The following is a 17804-nucleotide window of genomic DNA, read 5'->3' on the forward strand; positions in this document are numbered from 1 at the left end:
TGCCGGGTGCTGTGCTAGTCATGCGTATTCAGAGAAAACGTATAGTGCCACCGTAAGGAGTTAGTCTAGAGGGAAGACAAGTTAGCAGGAGTGCGCTGGGCAGAGGTATTAGCAGTGTGTGTTATGGGGGTGTAGACAGGAGGGGCAGAAGGTCACGTCAGCAAGTACAGAGACAAAGCGGCAGGACCAGGCCCACCGAGAGGTCTACCTGTGAGTATGACAAGTGGTGAGAGGAGACAGAGGTTGGTGGAGCGGGGCAGGGTTTGAATCTGAAGGCCTTTTGAGCAGAGGAGGGTCATTTGTTCATTTAGAAAGCTTACTCCTTTGGGCAGCAGGTAGGTGCTAAGGAAACTTACACCTGCTACAGCTGCTAGCAGCTAAGGAGCCGCTAGGTTCCATGGTGACGCAGGCAAGAGATGCTAAACGCTGGGACGAAAGCCACGTAAGAGCTCCCCTACTGAGCACGGACTCTGCCAGGCACGGGGCTACCTGCATTATTTCCCCCTCACAGTAAACCTTCCAGGTACGGCTACTATCCACGGCAGGACACAGACCCAGAGATGGAGTAACTTGCCAGGTGACCCAGGTGAGAAAGTGGCAGAGCAGGGGCTTTGAGCCCTGCCACCCGAGCCCAGAGCAGTGTTTTAACCACGATGCTCTACTGTCTGAAGAGAGACAGCAACAGTGGGCAAGCCGATTCTTGTTTCCAATGTAACATCATATACTTGTTTCTAAAATGTCAAGAAAAATATGAAACGTGATGTTAGAATGATAGTCATACCTCAGACTTTACTGATAACAATCTGAAAACCAAAGTGAGTAGGAAACGACCTCCCCCTACACACACACACACACACACACACACACACACACACACACACACAGGCAAAGACTTCCTTCTCTTGCACATCTCAGTGAAACCAAGTAGATAAATAGTGGTTGAGGGAATTGAGATTTCTCCAGAGAAAGCAGTTGCTGTGCTGTGTGACTCTCCTTCCTGGGTATGGGAGCAGGTTTCTTTTGATTCAAAACCCAGTAAGGAAGTTTCAAGGGGACCCCTGAGGAAGCTCTGAGACACCACAATGAGGGTCTGAGTCTGCCCGGGAAGGAGGCTGTGCCTTGAGGTCTGACCCCTGCCCCGGAAATCTGGGGTTGAGGAGGGCTGCAGGGCAGGCAAGGGCTGTCCCGGTGGGACTGGCCTCACCCCCAGACGAGCGTGCCCAGGAGAAAAGATGAGGGCAGCACAGAACAGGCAGCTTGGGGTGAGAAGAGACCCGAGAAGCAGATTTGAGAGGAGCTGGTGGACGGCACGTCTGGGCAGGGGTGCAAGGTGGCCACGGGGAACAGGGATGTCCACCAAGCTGAAGGGAACCTCCAGGCAGAGGGACTCGCAGGGAAGCTTCCAAAAGACCAAGGCAGCATCCCCTTTACCAGCTGTCAGGCCCAGAGGGCGAAGTCCCACCCCTACTTGTGCCCTGACAGGAAGTGGGTAGAGGAACCTCAGGGGGACCGGGGGAGGGGTGACAGGAGGAAGCAGGGGGCGGGTGAAGGCCTCAGCCCTTCCTCTCTTCAGGGGCGCAAGGCTAACGGTGCTGGGCAAGGGAGGACACTTTAATGCAATGTTAGGTTTGGCGTTTCGATTTATTATCCAGCCCTGTCTAATAACTGGGCCTGGACTTGGGCCTAAAATGAGCGCAGGACTCTGGTATCTGAGGGTAAACAACAAAGACACTCAATTTTTGACCCACCTGAATTTTCGTTCCTGAGAAATCCCTCTGCAAAGTTTACCGGGACATACGAAAAGTGAAAAATTAAGTTTTTTTCCAACATATTTCATGTGTCTGCTGACCATACTGGTTACAGCACCTCAGATCATAGGCTGACTTTCCAGGTACTGAACGATAGCTGTGGTTTTCAGATTTTTTTTTTTTTTTAAATAAACCAGAGGAATACTCATGTCAAATGAAATTTACGACGGAAATCAACTGTGCAAAACTGATGAACAAAACCAGGGCTGCTCCGGTTGAAAAAGGTGGCCAGGAGTCCTCGGATCTTTCCCTATTTCTCTGGTAGCCCAGAAAACCATGGCTCACGGGCCCAGCCGCTCCGCAGCATGTGGGATCCTCCCGGACCGGGGCACGAACCCGTGTCCCCTGCATCGGCAGGCGGACTCTCAACCACTGTGCCACCAGGGAAGCCCCTGGTTTTCAGATTTTTAGCTGCAACAGAGAACTTGAGGGGATTACATGGACAATTGAGAAAGAGATGCAAACTTCCTACATTTCAGGTAATAAACTGACATCTTCGAAAGTATTTTCAGCATCTCAGAAATGTCTCCTCGAAGCATCTCAGGTGAGGCACATGCCTTCTTCTGTTTAAGTGACCTGGTAGCCACTTCCACCTACCACCTTCCCTCTGGCTACCTTGACCGCTACTGCTAAGAACTGCCTGAATCACGGAATCTCCTTGTCTAACTTCTCCTTCCTGGGAAAACAGGGAAGGTATTTCCAAGGCGAGTCTACTGTACGATCGTGACAGCAAGCAGCTGGAGGGTTCTGAAGTGAGACTGACAATTACAGGCAGTGGTCAGGGCGAAAAGCCTCCAGGACAGCCAGGGAGAAAAGCGATAGAAGCTAGAGCTCTTCTCTTTGCCATTCTGCCTCCTGGGGCAGGACTGTGCACCAACTCTCTCCTTCCAGTCGCTGCCGACAGAGCCCGGCCAGGCAAGGAGGTTGGAGGAACAGAGAGGGGACTCAGGGAGGGAGAGCCCGTGGCATCCGCAGTACAGGAGGCACGGTGCTAGACCTGAGCATAAAGCGGTGGAGACGGGCTCCTGGCCTCGAGGAGTCTTCAGGTCAGACAAGCCAGGCGGGGCACCCCCTCTGCCCAGGGGGCTGTTGCTGTGGAAGCGGTGGCAGGAAGCCCAACGGGAACCAGGAGCTCACACTGAGGACCAGGGAAGCGCACTCCTCCCGCTCGGAAAAGCCGAGTCTCCCCCTATCCCTCAATAGCTCTGCTGGCAGCAGCCTCACTGGCGGCTGTCAGTGATCTGTCGCTCGGCCTCTGGCCCCGACCTAAGAATTAAGTAAAAAGCGTAAACACGGGAATTCCCTGGTGGTCCGGTGGTTAGGGTTCCAAGCTCTCCCTGCCAAGGGTCCGGGTTTCATCTCTGGTCAGGGAACTAAGATCCCACAAGCCACGCGAAGGTGGGTGGGGGAAGGCATAAACATTAGGCAAAATGGAAGAGGAAAGGTACCCCTAATTTTTCCATGAATCAAGATAATCATATATAGAGTCCCACTTTTATGCCAGAAATAAATAAAATTTTCCCCTGATATCCAGAATTAATGGATGTAAGAAATTTGCTATTTCTAACACTGAACCCCTATCATATCAGACATCAGAAACCACATGTAATTTTACTTCCTTTTAGGCTGTAAGAACTGATAAGATGCTTACTAGAGATCTGAGGTGACTACTGACTTCTGTACTGCGTGATAGAGCCAGGGTTTAAAAGAATGCTTTCATCTTCCCTTTTTGCTCATTCATTCACATAACGTCTATTATGTGCCAGTTAATGTTCTAAGTACTAGAGTGTAGCAGTAAAAAGAAGTCCCTCTTTGCCGGGGGGGGGGGGGGGGAGGAATCCTTGTTAGCACAGAAGTGGTAAGTCCTATGAAAACACAGAGGGGGAAAAACACAGGGAAGAGGGGAAAAGGGCTGGGATTGGGGTGAGAGTGGCTGCTTCAAACAGGCCAGGGAGGCCTACAGACAAAGGTGACATTTGAGCAGAGACCAGGAAGTAAAGGAAAACACCCATGTGGACGTCTGGGGGAGAGCATACCAGGTAGGGGAAGAGCAGTGCAAAGGCCCTGGGGTGGTGGGTCCATCTGAGATGTCAGAGGAACAGCAAGATGATGAATGGGAGCTAGAGTGCATCAGGGGAGGGCACAGTGTGGGAAATAAGGTCTCAGAAGTGAGGGGGCACCACACATAGCTTTGAGTGAGACAGTAAGTGCATTGGAGGGTTTGGAGTAGAGATATGACAGCATCTGTCTTATATTTAAAAGAATCACTCTGGCATGGGGTGGGAGTAGGGGCACGAGAGCAGAGGCAGGGAAACAATAGAGGCTTCTGCACTAACACAGGCAAAACGTGGCAGCTTAGACCAAGGTATAGCAGTGCAGGTGGTGCAAAGACATCAGATTCTCAATGTAGTTTCAAGGTAGAGCGGATGGTGTTTGCTGAGAGACTGAACACAGTATGAGAAGAAAAGATAGAAGGGTGTCACGAACACCCAAGTGGCTGAAAGGACAGAGCTGCCATTTCCTACAACTGGGAAGAGCAGGTTTGATGGGAGAAATCAGGAGCATTGCTTTGGATTATTAGCTTCAGAAGCCTGGTGGGCATTTAAGCAGAGATGCTGGGTAGGCTTGCGGATGTGACGAGTCTGGGATTCAAATGAGGATAGGACCAAATATCTAAATTTGGAAGTCATCAGTGACAGATGGTACCTAATGCTCCAAGCCTGGATGAGAGCTTCCAGAGCATGAGTGAAGAGAGAGAGGGGTTTCTCCAAAATTCAGAGGTCCGAGAGGCGAGCTGGACCTTGCAAAGGAGTGTGAGAAGGCAGTGCTTACGAGGTAGGAGACCCAGAAGTGCGTGATCTCTTGGAAGCCAAGTGAGGCCAAGTGTTCCTGGAAGGGAGGAATGATAAAACATGGCTTAGTCCTTGCTTTGCTGGTAAGAGTTTCAGGGTACCTGGGTGAGAAAATGATGTGCTTCAGGACCCATATGGTTTCAATAAGAAAGTGCCAGGTTCAAATAAGTCCTAGGCTGGTTATTCAGAGAAAAAGACAAGATGCAGAAAGACAGTCTGATGTAATGACAAGTAGATGGATAAGAAATTCCTTGACTAATGAAACCCAAGGGCACACGTAAGTGAATGAGTGTCAACCCCAAAGCAAAGTTCTAGTGACATGTCATTGGGTCCTGCCCTTGGCCTGCTCAACATATCAGTGGCTTCTATCAGTGATAACTATACTTGACTGCAATCAGAACAATGTAAGAGGCTTGCTAAAAGAGAGCCTCCCTGGGGTGCCTACCCCAGACCTACTGAATCTGAATTTGCCAGGTGGCACTGCGACAGAGAGCTAAAGGAAGGCCTGAGTTAAAAGAAGGAATTGAGGGAGGAGGTTGATTAAAAGTACAGCTAAAACCAAGCTAAATGGAATGGGGAATGTGCTGGATGACAGCTCTGGGCTCCAAAGCAATCTTAGCAGGTAGACACGCAGGTAGAATATAACTGGGTCAATTTGGAATCTTGCATTTGCCTCTGAAAATCAGCCAGATGTGGGATGGATGGAGGAAACCTAGCTGGATCTGAGACCAATTTGGGACTCTCGGTGATTAACTGTGTGATCTCAAGCTGCGCTGACAGCAGACAGGAGAGAAGGGACATGATGCAGCCATACCCTCTTTGGCCCCTAAAGCACCCTCTCCCTGGTGCTCATGAAAGGGCTCCACCCAGAGAGAAGCAAATGTGCAGCCTGGAAACTCAGAAGGAGCCAGGGACTAATACAGAGAAGGACTTACTGTGGGATCCAACAGGGCGGACCCACATTCAATGAAGGAAAACTAGTAGGCTAGTAGGACACGATTCTCATGGGGTGGGAGGAAGGTCTTTCTAACAGTAAGAGAAACCCAGAGAGAGAGAAGGTCTGAGCACGTTGCCCAAGGAATTGTTAAACTTCTATACACTCCAAATTAGCATTATTGCAAAATGTGCTTTATTTCTACACGTATATGTTTTATGTATATATGCACGCCTTTCCGAGACCATAAATTCCCTGAGGAATTACTTGCCCCGAGTCCAGCGCAAGCCCTGCCCCATGCCGTGTGCTCGGTAAATGTTCTTTGAATGAATGCGTTGATTATGGCTGGACGTTGCCAAGCCTGTTGTAGAGGTGATTCACGCTACGTGATTGTTAATGTTCCTTCTAAAACAGCAGATCCTATGATTTCTGAAAAACTGCACACAAACCAGCTCCCTCTGGAGACACACTCATTCTCTGCATCTTGACAGTCTATTTGGAATTTAGATAATATAAATTATTTAATTATTATGTCTAATATTCAACTGTAATATTAGTCCTAGGTTTAAAACTGAGCCTTGTATTAAGTAAGTATGAGGGGTAATAACTTTTGCCTCCAACGTTTCTGTACTCCACACAAAAAAGTGCAAAACCCCATCTGTTAAGGAAATCTGATCCTTCCAGCTGTGACCCAGTTTGGGGATTTACCCTCTAGGCCTCTTTTCAAGTAAATGTCACCATATCTCCACTGGGGGGGTTTACTGATTCATGGGCTGGTGTGATCCGCCCTGCAGGTGCATGCGGCTGCCACCCTTGGCTGGCTATGGTTCACCTCAGAACGTCATCCCATCAGAGGCCTGGTCTAGCTTAGAAGTTAACCCAAAGGGCTTCAATAGAGTAGCCTCTGCAGTTACCAAGTCAATCAATGCACATCACGTCCTCCTTAAGAGACCCCAAAACAAAGCCAATTCTCGGGTCCATGGATCAGAGCCCGGAACTCTCCTAAAACTTGAGGCAGCTTTCAAAGCCACCGTTCTGCTCTTTTCTCCATGTAGGAGTGGACATACTGTAGTAATGCGTCCAGGGGAGGGAACCATGTCTCCAGAGAGCATTTACTTCATACCGGGCACTGCGCTGGGAGCCATCTTATTTCATCCTCACAGCAACCCTATGAGGTGACGTTAGCGGCCCTTGCATAAACAGGGCAAGGGTATCTCAGATAAGTTAGTGCAGTTGCCCAAAGTCACACGGACAAAAATGCAGGGGTTAGTATCTGAACTCTGGTCTGTTCAGCCTAGGGCTGTGCTTCTTTTTTCCTCACAGTAACCAGAGCCATCGTAAAACAAAAGTCAGATTAGGACACGCCCTTACCAAAATGCCCCGGTGACCGCCTCCCATCCAGCTTCTGCAGGACGCTGCCTGCTCCGGGCTCTGCCTGCCTCTCTTTCCACATCCTCTACTTCTCACTCTGGCTCTCTCCCTTCCAGTCCTGTCGGCCTTCTTCCTGTTCCTTGGAATCGCTAAGTCCCTGAGACTCAGGGCCATCACACTTGCTATTCCCTCTGCCTGGAATGCTGTTCCCCTAGTGCTATGCAGATCCCTCTTACTTCATCCAGGTCTCTGCTCCAGCGCCCCCTCCTCAGGGAGGCTGTTCCCAACTACTCTACCTAAAAGAGACTCCTTTCCCCACCACTCTCTAACTAACCTTTATGCTACACCTGACGTTTCTCAGCAGCACTCACCATACCTGCGTGCGTATTCCTGGCAAGTTGACTGCTTACCGCCGAGGCCCCCACTAGAACGCAAGCCCCACGGGGCAGGGACTCTGCGTCATTCACTGCTGCATCCTCACCCCCAGGCTCAGGGCCCAGATGTGTAGCCAGCGCACACCAAATTGGGCTGTTGCGCATCTTTTACCCTCTGCTACCTCCGCTTGGTCCCAGCTCACAGAGCCCTGCTACACAGTAGCTGGGTAACCTTGGCCAAGTAACCTCAGCTCTCCAGAGAAACCTTCCATTTGCTGACACCACTGGCCCTGACAAAAGAGGGAACTGCTGTTTCATCCCTCCCTAGAGACCACATCATTCCCTTGCTCTGATATTTATATGACACTGCCAGTTTTAGAATTTTGTGATTTTATCAGAGAAGAGACATCTGGGGCAGCTGATGAAACAAAAGGATAATTATATTTCACAAAGAGAAAAAAAAACCTTCAAAACAATGAATTTTCTATGTATTGCTAGAATAGACAATGAGTTCATATAATGCCTTCCAGCATCATTTCAGAGCTGATAGAAATGGATTGATTAAAGGAGAGCTATAAAGAGCTATATGATCTGTCACTGAACCAAAGAGAGGGCTTCAAAAAGTGGAATTTCTGAGATTCCACCAATACAAATCTCCAAGATTACAAGGGGATTGAGGCAGAAGCTGATCATAAGCCAGAAGGCCAGTATTCAACAGAACAGTTTCTAGAGATAAAATTACCTCTGTTTTGGGAACGTCATTTGTCTCCCTTGATGTATAATCCCCGCCCTTCCTCGTAAGGTGGCTGGAAGGTGGTTCATTTTCCATAAAACATTTCACACTCTGTATAAGTATTACGTCAATAAACAGAGGGTGGTTCACTTTCAAAACTCTGGATTTATTTTGAATTTATTGGATGCAGTCTATCTAAACACTGTTTTACTTGTGGAAATTCCTTCCTACGTCTGAAGGGCTTTTGTTTGCTGGACTTTCGTAGTTTTTCTCTTCTTTCTTAGTACATGAAATACTTCAAAGGAACTCCTGACTTTGGGCCTTGGTCAAGCTCAGAGGGTGAAATACCAAAGTGATAAGAGAATGGTCTTCTGGGGAAATTTCAGCCAATGTCTTAGTTTACAACTTTTAACCAATCCATCCACTCACTCACTCTCACAGGTGGGAGGTAACAAAGCTTCACTGTGTAGCCAAATACCAACACAGATAAAATGCTGCCAGTGATCTCACATCCAAAGAAGGAAGAAAAAGGAGTTTGTGTTTATTTTTGAATTCCACTGCTTGGCTTCAGTAGAAGTTGCAGAGAAAACATTGAAAGGTATGGATGGGAAGTGAAGTGGAGGAATGAACACAGGGCAGTGGTGTCGTGAGTGTGTTGTTTACAGAATAAACCACCCAGAACATTGTATCTTCATGCAGCCTTCTCCTGCCAGATTTATCCCTTTCTGTGCTGTATTTGATTACAAAGTTTGAATATTCCTTTACACTTTCAATCAGCAGACAAGTGTTCACATTCTTTAGCAACAGTGATAAGTTTATCTGATGTTCAAACATGAATTATATCTAGCTTCCTTCATACATACCGCATGCTAACAGCTCAGCACGTAATGCTCACGCTAAAATACCATTTTTTATGGATTGAATAATCTTCCAAAGGGTTTTTTAAAAAGTAAAAGAGAAAAAAGGCTACAGGTGCTTTAGTATTATTTATAAGCATTACTGAAATTCTTGTGGCGTGACCAATTTAGGCTCCATTCTTAAAGAGTCTTTGAACTGTGACGTTATCTTCCAAGAGTACTTTTTCATTAAAGAGCCATGTTTCCATATACTTGGCAGTTGTCAAAGAGGAAAAAGAGACAGCATATAATGTGCAGCTTCTTACAACCAAAACGTGTGCATTTTAATGATGTTTAACTTACTTTTTCATTCCACGCCCACAGTCCAATTCCAAGAAATGCTATTCCCAAAAACTGAAAGAAAGGGAGAAAGTGGTGTAAGTATGAAGGTAAATGCCATGTTTTTACTAGTACGAAGTTTTCAATCAATTTTTTGGATACTTTACCTGCTGAGAAATAGTTTTCCTAAAACCTGACTAATGGTCTTTAACAGGAAAAGAAATACCATCATCCCCTTGATTAAAGTTATTACAGTATAAAGAAGGGCACCTGCTTACTGTTAATGTTAAGCTTAATGCTTAACAGATCATGAAGAATAATAATTCGGTAGAATCTTCAGTAAAATTAAAGTCATCAATAATGTTTAACGCTGCCTTTTGGATAGGAGAGGAAACAGTGAGTAAATCTGAGCACGATGTTCACTAGAAAATGGATAAGTAGGGCCATGAATTTAGAAGAGCTGGAGATTCTCTCCTCGCCATCATGCCACCATGAATGGGCTGCGGCAGGGAGGGCATGCCGAAGCCCCCAGTGTCCCTCAGCAAGCTCTTTATCACTCCTTCAAAAGGGAACGCGAGGGACCTCTCTGGTGGCACAGTGGATAAGACTGCACTCCCGATGCAAGGGGGCCCGGGTTCGATCCCTGGTCAGGGAACTATAACCCACACGCATGCCACAACTAAAGAGCCCACCTGCCACAACTAAGACCCGGTGCAACTAACTAAATAAATAAATAAATAAAAGGGAACGTGAACCTTATCAAGTCCAGAGTGACCCAAAGAAAACACCTGGATTCTTCTGTTTGTTGGAAACTTAAAATACTTATATTGCAGTTGAGAGGGCTTCCATGACTCAGCCTGGTCTCAACTCAGTGCTATAACTTAATGCATAACACAGAGTACACAAATAACACCTGAGACTGAGTTGCAAAACACACAGACTCCCTCAGCCTTCCATCAGCTGCACTGAGTATGGGGCTGCAGAGGGGAGCAGTCAGTAACCAGGGGGACGGTCCATTTTAATTAGTCCTCACTGTATTCCACCTCCTTTAAGATACACATTTTCCCACCACATTTTAACATCTCTGAAATTGGGATGTGTCTTAAAATCGATGATGTCTCATAGTTTGCTTTTTTCCCCTTGATTGTACCTAAAATAATGGTGTGTCTTATAATCAGAGTTTCACAGGTTTGGTGACACATTGCACAGGGTTGTCCAACCCACTAAGAGCTCAGTGATCAAGACTGGGTGTAACTGGCCACGAAGAAAAAGACACATCTTAGTCCTCTTCTTTATTATCAACAGCAGCTCTGAGTTTCCTCTCCAAACAGTGAAGTGAAAAGAGGGTGGGCAGGTTGACAAGCAGTTTCAGCCTCATGGCAGCTGTTTATTTTACTAACATCTTGATCAAGTTAAATGGCAGGGACGCTGTCCACTGAGAGAGGGGCGTGGAGAAAACAAGAGTGAGGGTGGCTACTCTCTCCAGTTTCAGGGAAATCTGAGAAGGGTCCACCTGGCGAGGTCTCAGCCATTCGCAGTGGGGAGTCACTGACACTTTGTAGGCAAGGCTAATAAATCCGAAAGGGCTGGGAAAACAGCAGGAGCAGAGGGAGAAGAGAGGACTGCAAAAAAACACCAAGGAATGACTGCTCTGAAAAGGTGGTGGTGTTTTTAAAAGCAGAACTTGCCAAATCCCCGGACAATTATCTGACACCGTAGTGAGATAGCATTCAATGCCTGCTGAGTCCCTACACAGAAAAGCTCAGCAATGTGTCCTTGATTTAGCAAAAACCGAGGACCCCTTTTTTCCTACCCGTGCTCATACAGGTTTGAAAAGTGTTCAGAAAAATCTGTCTTCAACATCCCAGCAAAAAAACCCACTACGCTCAGCCCCTCCACTGCCCAGGCCAGAATGCTATTTTGCTTTACAGTTCTGATCTGAAGCCACAAATGCACCAGTCCTCCAAATGACTCAAAAGGTTTTGGGGACTCTGTAGTACACAGATAAAGCAATTCAGCACGTCACTCTCATATTCATAGGTCCTAGGCACAGTAGGGTAACAAGGGACAAGTGCATAAACAGGAGCCCTTCAGACCTTAGAAGACACGGAGCGCTTGACTTCACCCACACTGACATCAAACTCAGCCCAGTGAAATGCAAGACGTTCTGATGCTAAAGCTCTTTGTGGACAAAGGTTCGGTCACTTCCTTGATGCAGTATTTAATCACAGTGTCACCTCAAGCAATGGGTGAGATGTTGTGGCAGAGGACGTAGCGGTCCACTGTCCCTCTTGCCGTCGAAGAGGGTGGACGTACCATTGCTGAGGGCCCCTGCCTCATCGCTAACATTAAGCTTCTCTTTATTACGTTCCTGGCACTCTGCTTAGTGCTTTGTATGATGTGTCTCTCTTAAGCGTCACAATAATTTTGTTCTGAAATAGGCACTATTATTAACCCCATTTTAAGAATGAGAAACATGAGGCTGAGAGAGTTTACTCCGCTCAAAGGCACACAGCTTCCGAGTGGAAAAGCAGAGATTTGAACCAAGATGAGTCTAAGCATCAACGTACGTGTTCTTACCAGTTTTGACACATCCCCCTTTTCCCCTATGGGACAGAAAGTGGAAGCATTCAGGTTAGAATTATATGGGATGTGACATGGGCATCATATATTCCCTCCCCAGGAAGCAAAGGGAAGTTGAGGAGGTAAAAAGAGATGAAAACCTTGCCTTCACATTAAACTGGTTGTAGAACAGACGTTCCCCGTGCTGGTGTCATCAATGGGGTAAAGCGGAAAACAGAAAACTTCAGTGGTGGGTCAACTTTCTCCTCTTTGTGCGGAGTTCTCCTCTCTCTTCCTGGCACTTCGGAAAACCTTTTTCTCTCCCAAATCATATATAAACAGATTGGAAACCAAGTTTTCAACAAAGAGAAAAAAATCAGGACCTAAAGAAGACTCACGATTTCCTTTATAATCTTGCTCCAATATTTCCTGCCTTAACTGTGACTTTCCAAACAAGGTTTGAGAATTTGTAGAAAGAACACTGAATTTGAAGTCCAGGAAAGCCGTCAATAGCTAAGTGAGTGCCGCAGGGCCAGGGCCTAAACCCGTACATACCTTTGCCGCTCCATCACCAGTAAACGTCCTCCCAATTACTCTCAACCCATATGTTTTGCTTTAAAATCAAGTTGTTCCAGCTCCAAATAATTAAACAGAGAAGAGCCAAAAAAACAGAGACAGGCACGCAGCACTTGAAGCACACTGAGTTTCCCCTTTCCCACCTCCCCAAAAGGCAACCATAGACCCCCAAACTGACCTCATTCTGAAACCCAGAGGCCACCTTACAGGGAACAACCAAGAACATTAAAGTCAGCTCTTTATTCCTTTGAAACAGAAATAACCAGATCTGAGGCGTCTTCCCATGTGGCAATATATGCAAACACACAGTCAAATGTTAGTCTACCCAGTTTTTGATGGTTTTAAGTGAATATTAATTTTGCCAACATTTGTCGAATGCTAAGTATGAACTAAGCACCGTGCTAAGTATTGTGTTTTATAAGAATGAGCTAAAAGAGCACTGCCTAATACAGCAGGCCCCAGCTACTGGACACCTGAAAGGTGCTTAGCTCAAACCGAGACGTGCTAGTAGGTGTAAAATACACACTGGATTTAAAACACTTAATATGAATAAAAAGAATGTAAAAGATCTCATTAACCACTGTTTATTTATTTTTAATTGAAGTGTAGTTGATTTACAATCTTCTGTTAGTTTCAGGTGTACAGCAAAGTGAATCAGTTATACATATACATATATCCACTCTTTTTCAGATTCTTTTCCCATATAGGTCATTACAGTAGAGTACTGAGTAGAATTCCCTGGGCTATACAGTGCGTCCTTGTTGTTTATTGTATATACAGTAGTGTACATCTGTTAATCCCAAACTCCTAATTTATCCCTCCCCCCCGCTTTCCATTTTGGTAACTATAAGTTTGTTTTCTACTTCTGTGAGTCTATTTCTGTTTTGCAAATAAGTTCATTTGTATCACTTGTTTAGATTCCACATATAAAGTATATGAGTGATATCATATGATATTTGTCTTTCTCTGACTTATTTCACTTAGAATGAAAATCTCTAGGTCCGTCCATGTTGCTGCAAATGGCATTATTTCATTCTTTTTTATGGCTGAGTAATATTACAGTTGTTTTATTTTTGATTACATGTTGAAATGATAATACTTTGGATATACTGGGTTAATAAATATATTAAAATTAATTTCACTTATTTTATTTTACTCTTTTTAATTGAAGTATAGTTGACTTAAAATATCATATTAGTTTCAGGTGTACAACATAGTGGTTCAATATTTTTATAGATTACACCCCATTTAAAATTACAAAATAATGGCTATATCTCTCTGTGCTGTGTAATATCCCCCTGAAGCATATTTATTTTATACATAATTTTTAAACTACAGCCACTGGAACATATAAATTATATATGTGGCCTGCACTATATTATTACTGGAAAACACTGTTCTGAAGTGTCCCACAATAATCCCATTCAGTAGTAGTAGTATTATCCCCATTCTATAGAAAAGAAAACTCACTTAGAAACACTGAGTAAGTCTTCCAAGATTACACAGGCACCTGAGCTGGGTTGCTGAGGAAACGTGACTTCTCAGTCCAAACTCAAAACCATTAGAGTACTTTGCTAATGTGCACAAAATCTCTGTCCAGTCAAATAAGGGATGGAGAATTATACTGACACTCATGTCCTAAGACTCAAAATCACTTCTTTAATTTCTAAGAGTTCAAGGCAAAGGTACGTTTTCCTGACTGGGAGCAAGGACGGCACTGGGTAGAAACAGAGAGTGGCATGCTGATGGAAGCCTGCCAGGCTTGGCAGGACAAGAGCCAGCAGAGCTGATCCTTAGGAAAAGCTGGAGAGGAAAATGGCCCTAGGATGTGACTAGGGTGCCGGGGCTTCTCTGCCAGGAGGGTCACATCTGCCCCCTTTTCTCTGAGGCCTACAAACAGAAAATCTCTTCCTCAATCTGTTGTTTTCACCCTTGCTGAGCCTCCAACTTATTAGAAATGGATCAGTGCTCCATTCTAACTGGTACAAAAATGGGTACTTCAAGAAGCCATTTATCCATCTATCTACAACCTTCAACAAATATTCTCGAGTTCCTACTTTGTGCTAGGCACTGCTTTTGTCTTGGGATAAATGGAGGTAAGAAAACAGATTTCTGGGGGGAAGGGAGGCAAGGTGTTACTAGTTGCCTCCAGCAAAGAGAAATGGGGCAGGGGGCGGGGGTGGGAGCAGAGGAAGAGGCTCTTCCTAAGAACCCTTTTGGATCTTCTAAATTTTGAACCATTTTAATGTATCGCCTATTCAAAATACAATACGTTTTTGAATGTTTACCAAAAAAAAGATAGATTTTTATCAAATAAAGTGTAAAAGGCAAAACCACCCTTGATGGTGCTCTAAAGGAGAAAAAAATAAGGCCAATACAAACCATAAGAGGGAGATTTGACCTAGAGAGAGGTCCAGGAAGTCTTCCCTAAGTAAAGGATGTAGGAACTGGGGTCTGCAAGATGAGATGATGTTAACTGGCAAAGAAAGGAAGGAAGAAAGTTTCAGGCAGAGAGAAGAGAATGTACAAAGGCCCTGTGGTGGGAGAGGCACAGCAAGTAAAGGGGTCTAAAAGGTGACCGGTATGGCTGCTGCAGAGAATGGGGGAAGGGGGGAAGGTATGGCAGGTTTGCAATGAGAGATGCAAGCAGGACCAGGCCATGCAGGGCCTCCTAAGCCACATTAAGGAATTCAGTCATCACCCTAAGAGTGACAGGAAGGTATTCAGGGCCATACATAGGTAGTCGGCTGAGGTGGGGTGAGAAGGCAGGTCTTTATCAGATTTGAGCTTTGGAAAATGATCTGAGTTGGAGAAAAGATTGGAAGAGAGTTCAGAGTAGATGCACAGCAGCTAGAAGGAGGGCACTTTGGTCATGCAGACAAGACCCGATTGTGTCCTGGACTGAAATATGCTGGAGAAGCACATGGAATTGAGAGTATTTAGAAGTAAAACTGACGTTTTCGATGATGCCTGAATATGGCGAAGGGGTGGGGGTACGGGTGAAGGAGAGGGAGATACAAGGATAATGCCTGTGTTTCTGGCATCTTCTACATGGAGACTCTGGCTCTTCTAAATCCATCTTATGTCCTATGACAGAAATAACTCTCGGGTGTCAATTTCATAACTAGCTTCAGATCTAGCGGCATTTCTGAAGGACAGTTTTCTTTCATGGGTAGTTCGGCTGCTATGTGAATTCTCTTGGAAACAAGTTTCAGCTTGTATACTTTTTAAAAATAAATTATTTAAAATCCATATGCATGTCTACGATCTCCTACTACTTTTATTCATAAAAGGAAGCAGTTATGTATAGATGTATGTTAAAGTTCACAGGCAATTCTTAAACAGACATTTTCAATCCTTTTTGCTTAAAAAATAATTATTACACAATAGAGGAAAATAAAAATCAGGTCAATCTTCTCACCTAATTGGAATCTCGAAAATATTACCCTAAATAACAATGGAAAGAACTGTTATTCTTTAATCATCCTGATGACATTGTTTTTAAAATTTTTAAGCTCTGCCTGAATAAACAGGAGAAATGCATTTAAAACATTTGACACAGAAGAGAGGAAAGAGAAAGAATGCCATTAGGAAAGATGTATTTTCCTGAGCCTGTAACACATGTACGTTTCATTAAGATGTTTTTCTGACACTGGAGTATGAACAACACCCCAGGTCTGGCGGGGCAGGTGGGGTGGAGCCGTCCACACAAGTGTGCTAAATGCCTCTGTTAACAAAATCCACATTCTCTCTATCAAGCAGGGGCCGACTGCAGGAACAAAATGTCTCTGGCATAATTCTTGCCATGTTTGAGGAGTAAATATGGGCTGGTGGAAAATTCAATGCACAGAAAGGCAATCCCAATTTTGTCACTGGGTCTCCGCATCCCAGCTTGTACATTCAAACTGCCTGGAATCCTCATGATAAGATGGCGTGGCAGACAAAATTCGAACTTGTAAACAGTACACTCCCCATCTGAGCCAGGGTCAACCTCTCACTTCACTTCACCCACGAGGCCTCCTCCAAGCGGCCTGAACGCACACAGCTTGCAGAAACCCAGCTCTGGAACTTTGTGGTTCTGTAATCTCAGGAAAGGTTCTTCATTCATTCAACACATATTTATTGAGCAGCTACCGTGAGCCAGGAATCCCTCTAGGGGCCCTGGATAAATTGGGAAGCAAAACAGACAAATGTGCCTCCTCTTGAGGCTGACATTCTAGTTGGGGCGAGGTGGGGAGGGAAAGACAATAGAGAGAAACACATATGAGTTAGATAACATACAATTTTAGAAGCACTGCAGGAAAAGAGAATGGCATAAGGGGAATGAAACGTGGTCCAGGGTGGAGGGAGGTGTGACACTGAAATACAGCCGACAAAGCAAGTCTCCACTAAGAAAGCTACATAAGCAAAAACATGACAGACATGAAGGAGTTGACTGGTGGATGTCGGGGAACTGTGTTCCAGGCAAAACAGCAGCCTGGCTAAGGTGCTACGGCTGAGGTGTACAGGCTCATTGGAGGAACAGCCACCCAAGGGCCGACGCAAAGGACAGAGAGTAACAGGAACCACGCTGGCTGGGCTTTGAAGGCTATGGTGGGTGGTGACTGTGATTTCTCCCAGAGAGAGAAGGAACCACTGGAGGGTTTCCTGACTTCCTAGAGCCCCCTGGCCCTCATCTGTCAAATGGAGATACTAAGGGCACCTGAGGAAATGCACAAAACAGCTACAGGGGTCAATGTGACAATGAGCGAATGAGTGAGATTCAAAAATCGAATCAGATGCCCAGAATAGTTGGTACTTCCTACGCCTTAGTTCCCTCCCCATCCTCAGGCCTCCCTGGACCCACCACGGGTCAGTGTGGCACCCTGTTTCCAGTCCTGCCTACCCCGAGGATGAGAAAGCATCCTCATTCACGGTGACCACAGGGCCCTCTCTTCTCAACTTGCGCAGCTCTCGCTGCATGTAACCTTAATTTGACATTTACACACACGGGATCGGATAGGAGTGATGTGGCCTGAGGTCAGACTCCAGGAGCGCTGGGGGCTGTGTTAACCAGAGAACATGTGCCTGTTTAACACCTGCCCTCCAATTAATCATCTTCCCCTGACGCAGGCTGGAGGCTCCTTCCAGGAACAGTGTATACGATATCCCTGTGCATTTAGAAGAAACAGACTCTAGCCAGAATACCAAGATCAGGTTTAACCGCAAATCTTTTCTCTTTCTTATCCTAGCAATCTGGTTCAAGAATTCTGGGTGTAATTGGCCCCAGAATTTGAAAACCTACTAATTCTGAAATCCCACATTACAATAAGTTTCTCCCCATCAGGGCTTCTTCTTTTTTTTTTTTTTTTGCGGTACCCGGGCCTCTCACTGTTGTGGCCTCTCCCGTTGCGGAGCACAGGCTCCGGACGCGCAGGCT

General features: G+C 45.6%; 1 protein-coding gene across 1 annotated transcript in view; it reads right to left on the reverse strand.

Annotated features, from left to right (window-relative positions):
* The window catches only part of TSPAN5 (tetraspanin 5), a 176451-nt gene that overhangs the window by 19405 nt on the left and 139242 nt on the right, over positions 1-17804 (reverse strand). The window contains exon 2 of the mRNA XM_007463791.1: positions 9272-9322. Coding sequence (XP_007463853.1) covers positions 9272-9322 — 51 coding nt within the window. The remainder of the gene's footprint in view (positions 1-9271; positions 9323-17804) is intronic.

The sequence above is a fragment of the Lipotes vexillifer genome, unplaced genomic scaffold (assembly GCF_000442215.2).
Source record: "Lipotes vexillifer unplaced genomic scaffold, Lipotes_vexillifer_v1.1 scaffold49, whole genome shotgun sequence".
NCBI lineage: Eukaryota > Metazoa > Chordata > Mammalia > Artiodactyla > Lipotidae > Lipotes > Lipotes vexillifer.